Source organism: Aquarana catesbeiana, linkage group LG12 (assembly GCF_042186555.1).
Source record: "Aquarana catesbeiana isolate 2022-GZ linkage group LG12, ASM4218655v1, whole genome shotgun sequence".
Lineage (NCBI taxonomy): Eukaryota > Metazoa > Chordata > Amphibia > Anura > Ranidae > Aquarana > Aquarana catesbeiana.
Window position 1 is genome coordinate 36,141,320 of NC_133335.1, and position 16,875 is coordinate 36,158,194.

At 45.2% G+C, this 16,875-nt stretch overlaps 1 protein-coding gene across 1 annotated transcript in view; it reads left to right on the forward strand.

Annotated features, from left to right (window-relative positions):
* LOC141113330 (piezo-type mechanosensitive ion channel component 2-like) overlaps nucleotides 1–16,875 on the forward strand; it is a 111,327-nt gene that overhangs the window by 63,216 nt on the left and 31,236 nt on the right. The window contains exons 24-31 of the mRNA XM_073606391.1: nucleotides 557–658; nucleotides 3,376–3,541; nucleotides 3,838–4,081; nucleotides 5,137–5,233; nucleotides 6,502–6,664; nucleotides 7,074–7,163; nucleotides 8,661–8,761; nucleotides 9,809–9,918. Coding sequence (XP_073462492.1) covers nucleotides 557–658; nucleotides 3,376–3,541; nucleotides 3,838–4,081; nucleotides 5,137–5,233; nucleotides 6,502–6,664; nucleotides 7,074–7,163; nucleotides 8,661–8,761; nucleotides 9,809–9,918 — 1,073 coding nt within the window. The remainder of the gene's footprint in view (nucleotides 1–556; nucleotides 659–3,375; nucleotides 3,542–3,837; nucleotides 4,082–5,136; nucleotides 5,234–6,501; nucleotides 6,665–7,073; nucleotides 7,164–8,660; nucleotides 8,762–9,808; nucleotides 9,919–16,875) is intronic.

The window sequence follows — 16,875 nt, forward strand, 5'->3', positions numbered from 1 at the left end:
CTGTGTCCTCTTATGCTCCCTGAGACTGAATCGTTTTTTTCCTACGTTGGAATCACCATTGAGGTATTTGCAAATCGCTATCATGTCCCCTCTCTAGCGTCTCTTCTCCAGCGAGAATACATTTAGTGCCTGTAGTCGTTCCTCGTAATTGAGGTCCTCAGTTTATGAGGAATATTCAGAAAAAGAGGGTTCCCCTAATTTGGATTTTTCCGGCACTTGCATAATATTTATATTATGCAAGTGCCGGAAAAATCCAAATTAGGGGAACCCTCTTTTTCTGAATAAGCCTTCTGGATGTGGCACGGCCCCTTTTCTTCTTTAACCTAGGAGAACCAGTCATCCTCTTGTATGACTCAGTTTATGAGGAACGACTACAGGCACTAAATGTGTTCTCGCTGGAGAGGTGACACTTACGGATTTCTTTACACCTTAGTGTCCAACAATTGTGGAAATGTATTCAATATCATCTGTGATTGGGAGTGGGGGAGGTAGGTCATACTGCTTGTTGTGATGTTATTGCTTACTCTAAAAAACATCGGCTACTTTTCTCGCACAGATTATCCATGGCGCGTATTGCCAGTGAAGCCCAGATCCAACCTCATCAAGTGGCTTTACCTGCCTGATTTTGCCAAAGCCCCTGATCCCGGATTCCTGCTATGTATGTAATTCACAGTTGGCATAGATATAACAAATTCTTGTGAAAAAAATGCATATGTGTTGCTTAACATGATCAATTTGTTTATTGCATTCCAGCCTTTTTTTCAAAGTATGTTTGAAAGTAAAAAGTCATTTAATTGCAGTGTGCAGTATAGGTTTTGTGGAACCCTAGGGTTTCCCCTGAGATTGCTAGGAGTTTCTATGAGCAATAGTGGTTTGATCCCCAACCCCCATAGCCACACAAGGGGACAATTTTCCACTAACCACCAATGTAAGAGGGTCCCTTCGACACTAACTATTGTAGGGGGACACCACAAAAAATGTTTTTCATGATTACTACTGAAGGTTATTTTGTTTTATAAAGCAGGGACGTGATAAAAATGATATGTCTTGGGTGTCAATTAGGGTTGTCCCGATACCACTTTTTTAGAACCGAGTACAAGTACCGATACTTTTTTTCAAGTACTCGCCGATAGCGATTACCGATACTTTTTTTTTAATGTTACGTGACAGTGTTTTTTTTTTTTTTAACAGTGCTTTCTTTTTTTTCGGGGGGGGGGGGGGGGTGAACGGTGTATGTGTGTGTGTTTTTTTTTTTTTATTTACAATTTTTATTTTTTACAATAATATTTTTTTTATTCTTTATTGCAATATGTGTTTTTTTTTTTTAATCAGCCCTGTTGGGGGGGCTTTGGTGAGATATCAGGGGTCTTAACAGACCCCTGATATCTCCCCCTTGAGACAGAGAAAGAGACAGATTCCCCAGTCCCTTTCTCTGCAGCCTCAGCTGCACTGAGAATGAATGAAGAGAAGACAGCGGCTCCTCACCATTCATAAACTGACACATTGTAATCACAGGATATTACAATATTTCAGTTATTTGAATGGACAGAGTCAGCTGACTCTATCCATTCACAAAGGAAGGAGGAGGAGGACAGAAGAACGGAGGGGGACAGCGGAGAGGGACAGCAGAACGGAGGGGACAGAGAAGGAGAGGGGGACAGCAGAATGGAGGGGACAGCGGAGAGGCACAGCAGAACGGAGGGGACAGCGGAGAGGCACAGCAGAACGGAGGGGACAGCGGAGGGGGACAGAGAAGGAGAGGGGAATGGCGGAACGGAGGGGGACAGCGGAGGGGGACAGAGGAACAGAGGGGGCATGGAGGAGGATGCAGTGACAGTCAGCGGTGACCGATCACCGATGTATGTCACTAAAGCCGCTGAAAGCCGCTGGGGGAGAATCTTGTAACTCCCCCACGCGCTGATCACAGCTAACTTCCAGGTATCGGGGGAAGCATCGGGAGCATTTGCCCGAGTACAAGTACTTGGGCAAATGCTCGGTATCGGTGCCGATACTGATACTAGTATCGGTATCGGGACAACCCTAGTGTCAATTGCACTTGGGTAGGCTACATTCTTTATTTTATATAAAACTCTCTAAAATTAACTGATCATACTAAAATACCACAAGCTACATGTAAATTTAGAAGTTTTAGCAGGGTTTCCCAGAGACATGAAAATGATTTCAAGGGTTCCTCCAAGTTAAATGGTTGAGAAAGGCTGCTATAGCCTGAAAGATTACAGTAGGAAAAATACTGGAGGAGTGATTCTGAATAGGGGTTATGCCGCGTACACACGGTCGGACTTTTCGTCTACAAAAGTCCGACAGCCTGTCCGACAGACTTTCAACGGACTTTTGTCTGACTTTTGTCGGACTTGCGGCAGACTTTCTTATGAACGGACTTGCCTACATACGATCACACTAAAGTCCGACGGATTCGTACGTGATGACATACACCGGACTAAAATAAGGAAGTTGATAGCCAGTAGCCAATAGCTGCCCTAGCGTGGGTTTTTGTCCGTCGGACTAGCACACAGACGAGCGGATTTCTGGGTCCGGCGTAGTTACGACGTAAAGATTTGAAGCATGTTTCAAATCTAAAGTCCGTCAGACTTGAGGCTGGAAAAGTCCGCTGAAAGTCCGGGGAAGCCCACACACGATCGGATTGTCAGCCAGCTTTAGTCCGTCGGCGTCTGTCGGACTTTTGTAGACGAAAAGTCAGACCGTGTGTACGCGGCATTAGAATATCTTGTCGCTTGAGTCCCCTAAGGATATAACAGACGTTTGGGCAATCGAAAAATTTGTTACCCCAGCATTTCATATCCTGATATGTGTTTGTTGTACCCTGTACTTGTGTAAAAAATATCCTGTTTTCTTTGCATTGCTTCCTTTTGTGTGAAATACCTGGTGATCCTTCCAGTCCCCCTGATTTCCAAACTGATCATGCTAGGCATAAAAGCCCATCGATCCCAGCATGGTCCGTTTTCTGGCTGTACTGGGAGAACAGGCTGCCTGTCCTCCAATGATCAGACTTGTGTTACCATGGCCCCCCCCCCCCCGCACAACCATTCAATGGGATGGTCAGTGTACTGCAATTTCTCCATCTCCACCTCTCTAAGCCCCTCATGCAGCTGAGAAAAAAAATAGAATAGAATATATTTTATTTACATATGTATATATTATACACACACACGTTTTGCCTTGCATTTCTATTTTAAACCGAATGAGTTGTTTTACAAGATAAGGGTTCACATGTACTTTAAGTGTGCTGGCATGTACCTACAGGTGAAACCTCAGCCTTGGGTTGAATAAACTTTTGATGTTTCATAAATGTTATATTGTGGGGTTATAATTAATACTACATCTTATTTTGTACAGACGATGCTATGCTGCTGCTCTTTGCCTCCTTGCAGTGGCAGGTGTTTGAGGATGAGAACTTGGCTTGTGTCCGTATGTTGGCTGGGGACAACATTGAAATCAGTCAGGATTTGGATCCAGGAGACTTGTGCCAGTATAGCCCTGTTCCTAATTTTATACACAGTAGGTGAGTCATGGAAAGCCTCAGAATGGGTAAAGACAGGCAGATATATGCCTGGGAAAGATAAACTGCCTCTATACAGTAAACTCTGCTATGAGGTCAATGAAAGTGTTTAAAGCACAGAACATGTGCCGCTGTCACTGCCAAGATAAATTGTTGCAATGATAGTGGTGCACATGCTGTATTTTAATGCTTTCAACCTAGTAGCTAATCAACCCAGCAGAAATGCAAAAATCTCCACCCTGAAGTTTTTACACTAACAGATTTGCTTTAGTCACATACCTTTGCTTTGTTGAACCCAGGTCTTACCTAGACATGGCAAAAGTGGTGGTGTTCAGCTTCCATTTCTGGTTCGTGCTATGCCTAATCTTCATCACCGGAACAACCCGTATAAACATCCTGTGTATGGGATACCTGATGGCTTGTTTCCATTTCATGCTGTTTGGGGGCAGCCTTCTGCTGAAACCGGTCCGTCATTTGCTAAAGCTGTGGAACTATCTAATTATCTACACTGCCTTCACCATCACCATGAAGAACCTGCTTTCAGTATGTATGCTCAATGTTTTTTACATGGCATGGCCTATCAGTAGATTACATTGTTTACAGGGACAATGGTATTTTCTGTATTGAAGCCTGTCATGTTCTTTAATGATTTTCCTCAATTAAATTTTCAATATAACATTTATTTTGGTTTAAGTTAAATGGGGATGTTTAATGTTCATTAATTAAAACCCTTAAAAAAAATACCCAGGGGCACTTAGCTGTTGATTAGATCCTTTTTAACACGGCAGGCCCAAGTCTCCTCGAAATGTCTTTAGGAAATGCTCAACTCTATTCACTAATGCCCCGTACACACGGTCGGACATTGATCGGACATTCCGACAACAAAATCCATGGATTTTTTCCGACGCATTTTGGCTCAAACTTGTCTTGCATACACACGGTCACACAAAGTTGTCGGAAAATCCGATCGTTCTAAACGCGGTGACGTAAAACACGTACGTCGGGCCTATAAACGGGGCAGTAGCCAATAGCTTTAGTCTCTTAATTTATTCTGAGCATGCGTGGCACTTTGTGCGTCGGATTTGTGTACACACGATCGGAATTTCCGACAACGGATTTTGTTGTCGGAAAATTTTATAGCCTGCTCTCAAACTTTGTGTGTCGGAAATTCCTGATGGAAAATGTGTGATGGAGCCTACACACGGTCGGAATTTCCGACAACAAGGTCCTATCACACATTTTCCGTCGGAAAATCCGACCGCGTGTACAGGGCATTACAGTACAAGCAGGGAGCAGGATGTGCAAAATGAAATTACCTGTAGCAACCAGTCAATAATTGGTTATTATGGATTGCTGCATCTTGCACATTCTGGTGGTTCTATTATCAGTCTGACTGCATAAACCAGAATATAATCAAGTGCATATTTATTTTTAATAATGGCAGATAAAGATATTTTTATGACAAGCAGAAATGCCAAGATTTTATGGTGTAGTTAGTTGTAAAAATATGTTATAGTCAGAGCAAATCTGGCATTTTTTGTTCTCCTTGTTGGGGCACTTCTTCCTACTGATACAAAAATAAATCTCTTCTTTTCCAGATCGGAGCTTGTGTATACCTAGATAAATTAATGAAGAATAACTGCTGGCTCATCCAGACTTTCAGCATGTTCTGCACCATCAAAGGATATGACTTGAGTAGGTTTTCCTTTTTTATTTTTGTTATGTTTTAGTAGGTTATTGATCCATCCACCCAAATAAGGTAATTCATTTATAGGCAGACTGTGGAGAGTTCAGACACCTTTAAATTTTATGGCAACTACAGCTGTGAAAGCTCCATGGCATAGGCTATGCGCTTGCCTATCGTAGTGTTTTCATCTACCTTGTTGCTTTTCCACTATTCTCGTTCTCTATAATTTCCACAATGAATCAAAATAAATGACAAATCCTGTCAAAAAAATGGAACCTCTATGCAGTGGCAACAGCAAGTGTTCAGACCTTGGATCTTAAAGTGATTGTCACTTTAAAAACAAAAAGCTACAATGAGGTGCAAAGCGCAGGTATACAGAGGTGCCAAAACATACCTGGAGCAGCCCACAGCCCCTGCATTTAAATTCGAATGTCAGGCCATTCTAATCAGGCAAGGTGTTTGTGTTTTTTTCTTTTGATGGTGTTGTATTTGTCCATCCTATACTGCCTCCTGTTCTTTTCTGTAATGCCACACTCGGTCGGACTTTGTTCGGACATTCCGACAACAAAATCCTAGGATTTTTTCCGACGGATGTTGGCTCAAACTTGTCTTGCATACACACGGTCACACAAAGTTGTCGGAAAATCCGATCGTTCTGAACGCGGTGACGTAAAACACGTACGTCGGGACTATAAACGGGGCAGTGGCCAATAGCTTTCATCTCTTTATTTATTCTGAGCATGCGTGGCACTTTGTCCGTCGGATTTGTGTACACACGATTGGAATTTCCGACAACGGATTTTGTTGTCGGAAAATTTTATCTCCTGCTCTCCAACTTTGTGTGTCGGAAAATCCGATGGAAAATGTCCGATGGAGCCCACACACGGTCGGAATTTCCGACAACACGCTCCTTTCGGACATTTTCCATCGGAAAATCCGACCATGTGTACATTAATGCCCCCGTGTGGGGCATTAGACTGTGAGGCAGCCCATCAGAGTGATGAGAAAATAAAAATGTGTGGGAAGCTGGAGGAAGCAGGTAAACGTCAGCTAGAAAAATCAGAAAGAGACTGCAGGGTGATGAAGGTAGAAACTCTATAACTAAAAACACCAGAGCTCTCATGTGCATCTTCACAGAAAAATGTAAGGTGCCTTTAGGTGATTTAAGTTCCCACCTAACAAAACTAACATGGCAAATTTGGGCAGATGGATCTTTTAAGAATCTTGTGGGGGCGTGTGTGTTCACCATGCAATGTGAAAATAACCTTCTCTGCAGATATCCCATCGGATGACGCATGCGAGCTGCCTGAAAATGAAGCAGGAATTGTATGGGATGCAATCTGTTTTACGTTTCTTCTAATACAGCGCCGTGTGTTCTGCAGCTATTACTTCCTGTATGTTGTGGCAGATCTGAAGGCGTCCAAACTCCTGGCTTCCAGGTATTGCTCACTTTTTAGATGTTTTTCATTGTCGCCAGCTGTCACCTGATGTGGATTACATACCACCTCAGTCAAGCTCAAATTTTGATGTACAAGCTCCTTCCTAAGAGGAGTGGAGTGAGGAGCCACAGCCTAAAGGGTATATAGGTATTATAAGGGAGAACATACAGCATAAACTGCACCAACCTGCAAATGAAAGATAAAACCATTTAGGTTTAAAGCTGAATTGCAGCAAGCTCCACATACTTGGAAAAATAACTGTGTGCTAGTTTTAATTTAAACTGCAATTTAATTATTTATGAATACATAACTGGACCATATGGTATATTCTGTGTAAAAATTAATTGTTTCTGTGAAGTATATGAAAAAAACTAAAAAGGTGCAATTTCTTTTGGATTGAAATACTTAGAGGAGCAGAGCTGTTTGAAGAGAAAGTTAAGAAGGTTGTGGCGGTACGTCTGGAGGAAGAGAAGAAATGTTCTCAGGCCATGAAGAAGCAGTGAGTGATTCTGATCATGTTATCTGTGTCCGCAGTTTAGGACATTTCTTCTTGGACACATATACTTGCTACTGCCTTGTCTCCCATGTGCCCTTGTTCCTGAGCAGTGCTATGTGAAGCATATCGGTGTAATGTTTTCTTTATTCAGTATGGCATGTGGGCATCTGGACTGGCATAATAGGGGACTGTCGAGGAGGTTTGCTTCCAGCGAGTTTTGCATTCCAATACAAGTTTATGGGAATACAGAAGGAGGTCAACTTCAGGTCAAATGCAGTGATCCAGTGATCAAATACCATCAACACAAGCCCAGACCAATATTAATAGAGTTAAAATATAGTTTTTGGATTTACCTAGTAAACTAGTGAATATAGCTGTACATAGGACTGCCTTTAATATTAATTGGACCCTGGGAAAACATTTTTTTGCATCCACTCCCCCATGCTGCTGACAGGGCCCAGGGAGTTACACAGATGGCCCACAGCTTACCTCTCCCCTGTCACAGCACAGCTGACTGCATACACAGTAAACTAGCAAAGAGGGCAGGTACATGAGTCGGGGGGGGGGGGGGATTGGCTTTGCCCTGCATTAAATATAGCCCTGGCTGTACAGGCCAGTCAAGTTTCATTATTACATGATTAATTAGAAAAATGTAAAATAATGCATTTGGGTGCCAAAAATACACTCGCTAGGGGGAGAACCTCTGGGGGAAGCTAGGATGGAAAAGGACCCGAGGGTCCTAGTAGATGAAGCTGCAATGCCAAGCTGCTGCAAGCAAAGCCAACAGAATATTGGCATGCATTAAAAAGGGGATTAACTCCAGAGATAAAACGATAATTCTCCCACTCTACAAGACTCTGCTCCGGCCACACCTGGAGTATGCCGTCCAGTTCTGGGCACCAGTCCTTAGGAAGGATGTGCTGGAACTGGAGAGGGTCCAGAGAAGGACAACAAAGCTAATTAAGGGACTGGAAGACCTTAGTTATGAGGAAAGATTATAAGCACTGAACTTATTCTCTCTGGAGAAGAGACGCTTGAGAGGGGATATGATTTCAATGTACAAATACCGTACTGGTGACCCCACAATAGGGATAAAACTTTTCCGTGCAAGGGAATTTAAAAAGACACGCGGCCATTCGTTAAAATTAGAAGAGAATCGGTTTAACCTTAAACTGCGTAGAGGGTTCTTTATGGTAAGATTGGTAAGGACGTGGAATTCTCTTCCACAAGCAGTGGTTTCAGCAGGGAGCATAGACAATTTCAAAAAACTATTAGATAGGCACCTAAACGACCACAACATACAGGGATATACAATGTAATATTGACATAAAAGCGCACACACGCACAGGATGGACTTGTGTCTTTTTTCAACCTCACCAACTATGTAAAATTTATGCATGATTCATGATTCTCTTTGCTTTGCTTAAACAATCAATGTATAAGGGTGTGCTAACTTTTTCTTTTTGCACATTACGTTTATCTTTATGTATAAATTGATAGGATGGAACAGATCAAATCCAAGCAGAAGGCAACTGATGAGGCGAAGGCTCGGAAAGCGAGTGCAACTGAGGATGCCTCTGAGTCATCAGCAAAGGACAAAGGTAAAAAAAAAAGGAAAATGAAATAAAAAAGGAAAATAATATATATATTTTTAATATTCTTGCTGGGAACTAAAAGCCTAACTGATCCTAGAATGCAAGGTAGTTTAGGTCAGATGAATCTGGTACCCATGTAACAAGGTAGGAGGGGACGCTATTGATGATAGTAGGCCTCTATCTGTCCATCCTGTGAACCTCCCTGCGTTCCAGTGATCACAATGCTATTAGGCCACACTTTATATGCCTTGAATTATACAGAAGGATATTTATTGGGTTAAAACGAAAGATGTGTGCATGTTTAAAGAAGGTGACTGGAAATAGCAGCCAAGTGAGTATTTGCAAGTATTTCTTAGTTAATAAACATAGCGCCAATCCCTGAAAGGGGGCACTGGATGTTTTGAGTCTCCTCTGCCTTGCACCTGTGTTTACCCGCCCTACCTGGACCCAAGACTACACTGACACACTTGTAGTTATTTCAGTGGGCTTTATTTAAGAGGCAAAGCCTTGTAGAAGGAAACAGTGGATTAAACAAGCAGGGCAAATACAGTTTGATATGTGACACCAATTACCAATTTAATCCTCAGCCCTGCAATTTGTTGTGCTGTTTAAGGCTTCATGTACACGGGACGTTGTTCAACCTCTCCTGAACGAATTAACTTGACAGCTAGAAACTGGTGTCTATAAGTGGGCGTTTAGCCGCGTTTGCTTTTAGAAGCGTTTGTAAAAATGAAAAACGTCTGTAAACTAAATGCTGCTAAACGCGATTTAATGCGTTTAGCAGTGTTTACAAGCTGTTACAGGCATTTGGTGTTTCAGATGCCTCTGAACACCGGTCTGAACCCATTTTTTTGCGTTCCAAAAAAAAGCTTCTAAACTCAACTGCCTAATAATGACTATAAAAGACCATGTGTACATGTATTGATAAGATAGGAGAACATTGAGGAGAGTTCAGGGGCAGCTGAAAAAAATGCCCAACTGCTCCTAAACGTCCGTTTACCAGCAGCAGTGATGAGGCCTTACTGTCTGCTTTGTGTTCTCTGTATCTTCCAGAGGAAGTTGATAAAAAAGAAAAAGATGGAAAAAAGAAGTGGTGGCAGCCCTGGGTGACCCACACAACAAGTAAGTTGCACAGAAGTGGGAGATTTTGTAGAGGTATCATGGTTTGTCAGTGTTAATCTTGTTTCCTTGCTTCTTGGTTACATCCTGTGTGTGTTTGGATAAAGGAAACCAATAATTCTGTGCATTCAGCATCTCACACTTCCTTTTGTGGTTGGTCTAGAAGTGAAACCTGTCTTTTCTATGTATATGCAAACTTCCTTCATTGGCATTTGTGTACCATTTAAAGTGTGTAAACTCTCAATATCTTTTTTCAACACATCTGAGGTAATAATTACACTCACTTATTTCCTATATGCATGCTCGCCTTCATTCTATATAGAAAAACGCATCATTTATGTAACCTTTTTTATTTTTGATTCGGTTCTCTAATAACCTTAAAGTAAAACTCCAGCTCACATACCATTAGTTGTGAATAGAGTGGGCAAGGGTAAGAACTTCTTCCAGGATTTTATCTTTGGAGCTAATTTCTTAACTGCAACATGTACACTGATTGACAAAGTCAAACGTCACTGCTAATCCTTGTAAACTTCATTTATATCTGGAGGTGATACAACCTAATAGAGCATAGAGTGAGTGCACTGGATAGTGCAATACACTGTAACAAAACAATAAAAAAAGATCAATAGTTGTATTTGCAAGAGGATTCTAGTTAACAGTCTTGACACCAGGATGATACGCAAATGAAGGTACAGAGCCCCAAAACACATAAGTGGCAATCAGTTATCCCCAGGTTGCTCACCCCGCTCTCCTACGCTGTCCAGTGTTCTCTGCTATGTTGTACGTAGGGATGAGCTTCGTGTTCGAGTCGAACCCATGTTCGACTCGAACGTCGGCTGTTCGATCGTTCGTCGAATTGCGAACGATATGGGCCGTTCGCGCCAAATTCGTGTGGCGCGTCACGGCCCATAATTCACTGCGGCATCGCAGTGCATTGCTTGCTGATGATTGGCCAAGCATGCACTATGACCCGCATGCTTGGCCAATCACAGCGCCGCCTTAACAGAGAGCCGTAATTGGCCAAAGCCAAGGAGGCTTTGGCCAATTATGGCTCAGGGGATTTAGTACACGCCCCACACTATATAAGGCCGCCTGCACGGAGTGTGTTCCGGTGTGCTGAGAAATAGAGAGAGAGACAGTGTCATTTCATTTGAGTTAGCTAGATTAGGCAGGACAGTCAGTCAGTTAGCTGCACTTAAAGTGTATTGTCTATATATATGCATCCCAGGTGTTGCATATATATATATATATATATATATATATATATATATATATACACTGTATTCAGTTTAGCTAGATCCGTTCCTGTTATCTTCTAGACTATTTACATTTAGTGCAGTGCGTCCTGCTCACAGTGTTCAGCTAGATCCGTTCCTGCTAACTTCTTACTGACAGGCAGGCTTGTCTTGTTACAGTATTTTGAAGAAAATTACTGGTGTTCTTTTGATCCTATTAGTACCACAGTCAGGCAGCTAGACTATTTACATTTAGTGCAGTGCGTCCTACTCACAGTGTTCAGCTAGATCCGTTCCTGTTCTCTTCTTACTGACAGGCAGGCTTGTCTTGTTACAGTATATAAAGCTACCTGAAGAAAATTACTGGTGTTCTTTTGATCCTATTAGTACCACAGTCAGGCAGCTAGACTATTTACATTTAGTGCAGAGCGTCCTGCTCACAGTGTTCTGCTAAACCTACAAGTTAGTGGGGTGCGTCCTGCTCACAGTGTTCAGCTAGATCCGTTTCTGTTATCTTCTTACTGACAGGCAGGCTTGTCTTGTTACAGTAAATACAGCTACCTGAAGAAAATTGCTTGTGTTCTTTTGATCCTATTAGTACCACAGTCAGGCAGCTAGACTATTTACAGTTAGTGCAGTGCGTCCTGCTCACAGTGTTCTGCTAAACCTACAAGTTAGTGGGGTGCGTCCTGCTCACAGTGTTCAGCTAAACCTACAAGTTAGTGGGGTGCGTCCACCTCACAGTGTTCAGCTAAACCTACAAGCTAGTGGGGTGCGTCCTGCTCACAGTGTTCAGCTAGATCCGTTTCTGTTATCTTCTTACTGACAGGCAGGCTTGTCTTGTTACAGTAAATACAGCTACCTGAAGAAAATTGCTTGTGTTCTTTTGATCCTATTAGTACCACAGTCAGGCAGCTAGACTATTTACAGTTAGTGCAGTGCGTCCTGCTCACAGTGTTCTGCTAAACCTACAAGTTAGTGGGGTGCGTCCTGCTCACAGTGTTCAGCTAAACCTACAAGTTAGTGGGGTGCGTCCACCTCACAGTGTTCAGCTAAACCTACAAGCTAGTGGGTTGCGTCCTGCTCACAGTGTTCAGCTAGATCCGTTTCTGTTATCTTCTTACTGACAGGCAGGCTTGTCTTGTTACAGTAAATACAGCTACCTGAAGAAAATTGCTGGTGTTCTTTTGATCCTATTAGTACCACAGTCAGGCAGCTAGACTATTTACAGTTAGTGCAGTGCGTCCTGCTCACAGTGTTCTGCTAAACCTACAAGTTAGTGGGGTGCGTCCTGCTCACAGTGTTCAGCTAAACCTACAAGTTAGTGGGGTGCGTCCACCTCACAGTGTTCAGCTAAACCTACAAGCTAGTGGGGTGTGTCCTGCTCACAGTGTTCAGCTAGATCCGTTTCTGTTATCTTCTTACTGACAGGCAGGCTTGTCTTGTTACAGTAAATACAGCTACCTGAAGAAAATTGCTGGTGTTCTTTTGATCCTATTAGTACCACAGTCAGGCAGCTAGACTATTTACAGTTAGTGCAGTGCATCCTGCTCACAGTGTTCTGCTAAACCTACAAGTTAGTGGGGTGCGTCCTTGTCAGAGAGGTTACCTGGTTGGGCGCCGGGGCGCGCCGGGGCGTGTTGGCGCTCGCGTTCCTGTCCGTGCTGGGGCGCGTGTCCCTGGGGGCGCCGGTGTGTCTGGGCTGGCCGACCGTGGCGTGCGGGGTGGCGTCCGGGCGTTCGTGCGTACGCGCGTTCGCGCTAGCGCGCGTTCGCGTTAGCGCGCGTCCGCCTGTGGGCGCTGCTTGTGACGCGACCCGGTTCGGTGGGCGTGCACGCCGGTATCGGGGGCGCGCTCGGGCGCGTGCGGGGGCGCGCGCGCTTTGGCGAATCGGCGCGCGCACGTGCGCGGCGTTTTGGCGCCAATCGGCCTATTTAAGGCTTGCCTCTATGCTGACCCAGTGCTGCCTGATCAAACAGCTCTGTACCTTGTCCGTGATCATCCTGAGTTCCTGTTTCCCTGTTGTGCTTATCCGTTGTGACCCGGCTACCCCTTGGACTATCCTTGATCGCTGCCTGAACCCGACCCCGGCTTGTCTGACCTTGTTTTTGCCTCACCCTCTTGTACCGCTGCTGCCAGCCCGTTGCCGACCTCTGCCTGTGTGTGACCAGCCTGATCAGTTCCTGCCCAGCATCTGCTCTACCCAGTCTGAAGACCTACCGGTTGCTTGCCAGACCATTGTGCTCCAGGATCCTACTACAGGCCCTCATACCACTCCGCATTCGTGGCCTCCTGTCTACTCTATCAGGGGCCCCGAATCGGATACGTAAGGGAGCCTACCCTCTGCCCAAGCGGACTCACCTGTCTGGTAAGTGTGGGACCTGACAGTATCAGGCAGCCATGACCGAGTCCGGGCAGGGGGCCTCCCCCATGGATGAACTGTGCAGGCACCTAGCGGGCCTCACTCAAGCCGTTAAAAGTCTGCAAGAAGGCTACACTAGATTGGAAGGGCAGGTCCAGGCCCTCTCAGCCTCTCCTTCAGGAGCAGCGTCCAATTCGGCTTCGGCACCCTCTGTAGTGATGCTTCCACCAGAGCCCAGAGTACCTCCACCCGAGAAGTTTTCAGGAGATCGCAGTAAGTTCCAAGCGTTCCGCAACGCTTGCGAACTGTATTTTGCCCTGCAACCCCGTACATTCTCCCTGGAAGCTACTAAAGTGGGGTTCATCATATCCTTGCTGACTGGTGAACCTCAAACCTGGGCCCACAATCTGCTGAAACAAAAGGCTCAATCCCTTGATTCCGTGAGTGACTTCTTCCTAGCCATGTCCCAACTGTACGAGGACCCTCAGCTAACGGCAACGGCTGAAGCCACTTTGCACTCCCTCCAACAAGGTCGCAGAGCGGCTGAAGATTACGCCGTGGAGTTTAGGCGTTGGAGTGCCGACACGGAGTGGAATGACGCTGCCTTGCGTCACCAATATCGGCTGGGATTATCTGACCCTCTAAAGGACGAGCTGGCACGAGTGGGGGTTCCCCAGACACTAGAGGAACTCATCAATTTATCTATCCAAATTGACCGTCGCCTCAGGGAAAGACGCTCTGAAAGATCAGTTGGTCATCCACGTCTTACCTGGATGTTGCCCAGGGCCCCTAGTGCCCCGCACCAAGCTCCATTGGTCTCATCCGCTTCCGCCCAGGAAGGCTCGGAGCCTATGCAGTTGGGACTGCTCCGTCCCTCTCTGACCCCAGAAGAGAAGACCCGAAGACGCACACTCAACCTGTGCTTGTACTGTGGAGAGCCCGGTCATTTTGCAAGAGCATGCCCCAATAAGAGGCGTAAGTGTCTACCGTCTTCCTCATTGTGTGCACCTGTCCTACCTAGTACCGGTAGCCATTTAACTCTCTCCATTGTCTTGCAGTTACCTGGAAGGAGCATCCCAGTACCGGTCATCGTTGATTCAGGGGCATGCAGTGGATTCATTGACCGGACCTTCGTTGAAACTCACCATATCCCCACTCAAACTAAAGCCCAAGGACTGGCAGTCTTTCTAGCAGACGGTTCCACCCTCCGTTCCGGACCCGTCACCCAAGAAACGGTTCCTCTTTTGGCCACCATTGGCCCGGAACATCAGGAACTATTACGCCTAGATGTCATCTCCTCTCCTCTCTTCCCAATTATCCTAGGGATACCTTGGCTACAGGCCCACAATCCTAGCATCAACTGGGCTACGGGCAAGGTTCAGTTTTCCTCCGAATATTGTAGACAAAACTGCTTACGGGGAACCCCACCAACCTCTTCCCAATGTCTGTGCATGGACTCTGAAACTAAACTCTACCAAGATCTTCCTGAACCCTACCGGGATTTCCTAGACGTGTTCAGTAAGAAGGGGGCAGAAACCCTTCCAGCACATAGACCCTATGACTGCCCAATAGAACTTCTACCGGGTACCGAAGTCCCCTTTGGTAGGATCTTTCCCTTAACTGAGCAGGAGCTGGGCACCTTGAAGACTTACATTGACGAAAACCTGAAGAAAGGGTTCATTCGTCCTTCTACGTCTCCAGCTGGGGCAGGCATCTTCTTCGTAGAAAAAAAAGATCATTCCCTACGTCCCTGCATTGACTACCGGGAGCTTAACAAAATTACCATAAAGAACAGATACCCGCTACCTTTGGTTCCTGAGCTGTTTCAGAGGTTAGGATCTGCTACCGTGTTTACTAAACTAGACCTCCGTGGAGCCTATAACCTGATCCGTATAAGAGAAGGAGACGAGTGGAAGACAGCTTTTCGTACCCGATTTGGTCATTATGAGTACCTTGTCATGCCTTTTGGTCTGTGCAACGCACCGGCAACATTTCAGCACTTTGTTAATGATGTCTTTCATGATTTACTGGATTTATACGTCATCGTTTATCTAGATGATATCCTGGTCTTCTCCGCCTCTCTGATGGAGCACCGCAGACATGTACGAACTGTACTCTCCCGGCTAAGACAGCATGGGCTCTACGCCAAACTTGAGAAGTGCGAATTTGAGCTCCAATCCATCCAATTCTTGGGTTTAATCATCTCTCCTGATGGCGTTAAAATGGATCCTCAGAAAGTATCCGCCATTCTGGAGTGGCCTGCACCGACTGACAAAAAAGGGGTACAACGTTTTATTGGCTTCGCCAATTTCTACAGAAAGTTCATCAGGGGATTTTCTTCAATCATAGCTCCCATTACGGAACTTATTAAACAAGGGTGCCGGTTCCACTGGACCCCTAAAGCACAAGAGGCCTTTGGAAAACTCAAAGCGTTGTTTACCTCAGCCACTATTCTTAAACATCCCAATCCTGCCTTGCCTTTCGTCCTGGAGGTGGATGCCTCCGAAGTTGCAGTCGGAGCTGTACTGTCTCAGAGACAGGGTGCCAAAGCACTCCTGTATCCAGTGGGATTCTTCTCACGTAAGCTCTCTCCGTCCGAGAAAAACTATGATGTGGGTGATCGGGAACTTCTGGCCATTAAAGCAGCTCTGGAAGAATGGCGTTATCTCCTGGAAGGTGCAGCACATCCCATCTTGGTCTACACAGACCATAAGAACTTAGAGTACCTAAGAACGGCCAAGAGATTAAAACCCCGGCAGGCCAGATGGGCACTTTTTTTTTCGCGATTTATTTTCCACATCACGTACAGACCTGGATCCAAGAATGTCAAATCCGACGCCCTTTCCCGGATGTTCCTTGACTCTGAAAGAACCCTGTCCCCAGACACCATTCTTCCTTCTGGAAATTTTCTCGTTCTACAGGAAGACATAATTTCTCAAATCAGGCGAGCTTCCTCGAGAATGCCCCCACTTGCTGAAGCCTGTGCCAAGGATGGACTGCTCTGGTTCAAGAATAGGATTGTGGTTCCTGAGGAGCTGAAAGCACGGGTACTAAGCTTGTGCCATGACCACAAACTTGCGGGTCACTTCGGCACACGGAAAACAATTGACCTTGTCCAACGCTCCTTCTGGTGGCCTCATCTTACCAGGGATTGTAAGGCATATGTGGAGTCCTGTGATACGTGTGCCAGAAATAAGACTAGCCGGTCAAGAGCATGGGGCCTACTGAAGCCATTACCAGTCCCAGAGAGACCTTGGGCCATGATCTCTATGGATTTCATCGTGGAGCTCCCACCATCAGAGGGTTTTTCATCCATTTTTGTTGTAGTGGACAGGTTGTCTAAAATGGCCCATTTCCTCCCCATGAAGGGCACCCCCTCAGCCATGGAGACCGCCGCTATCTTC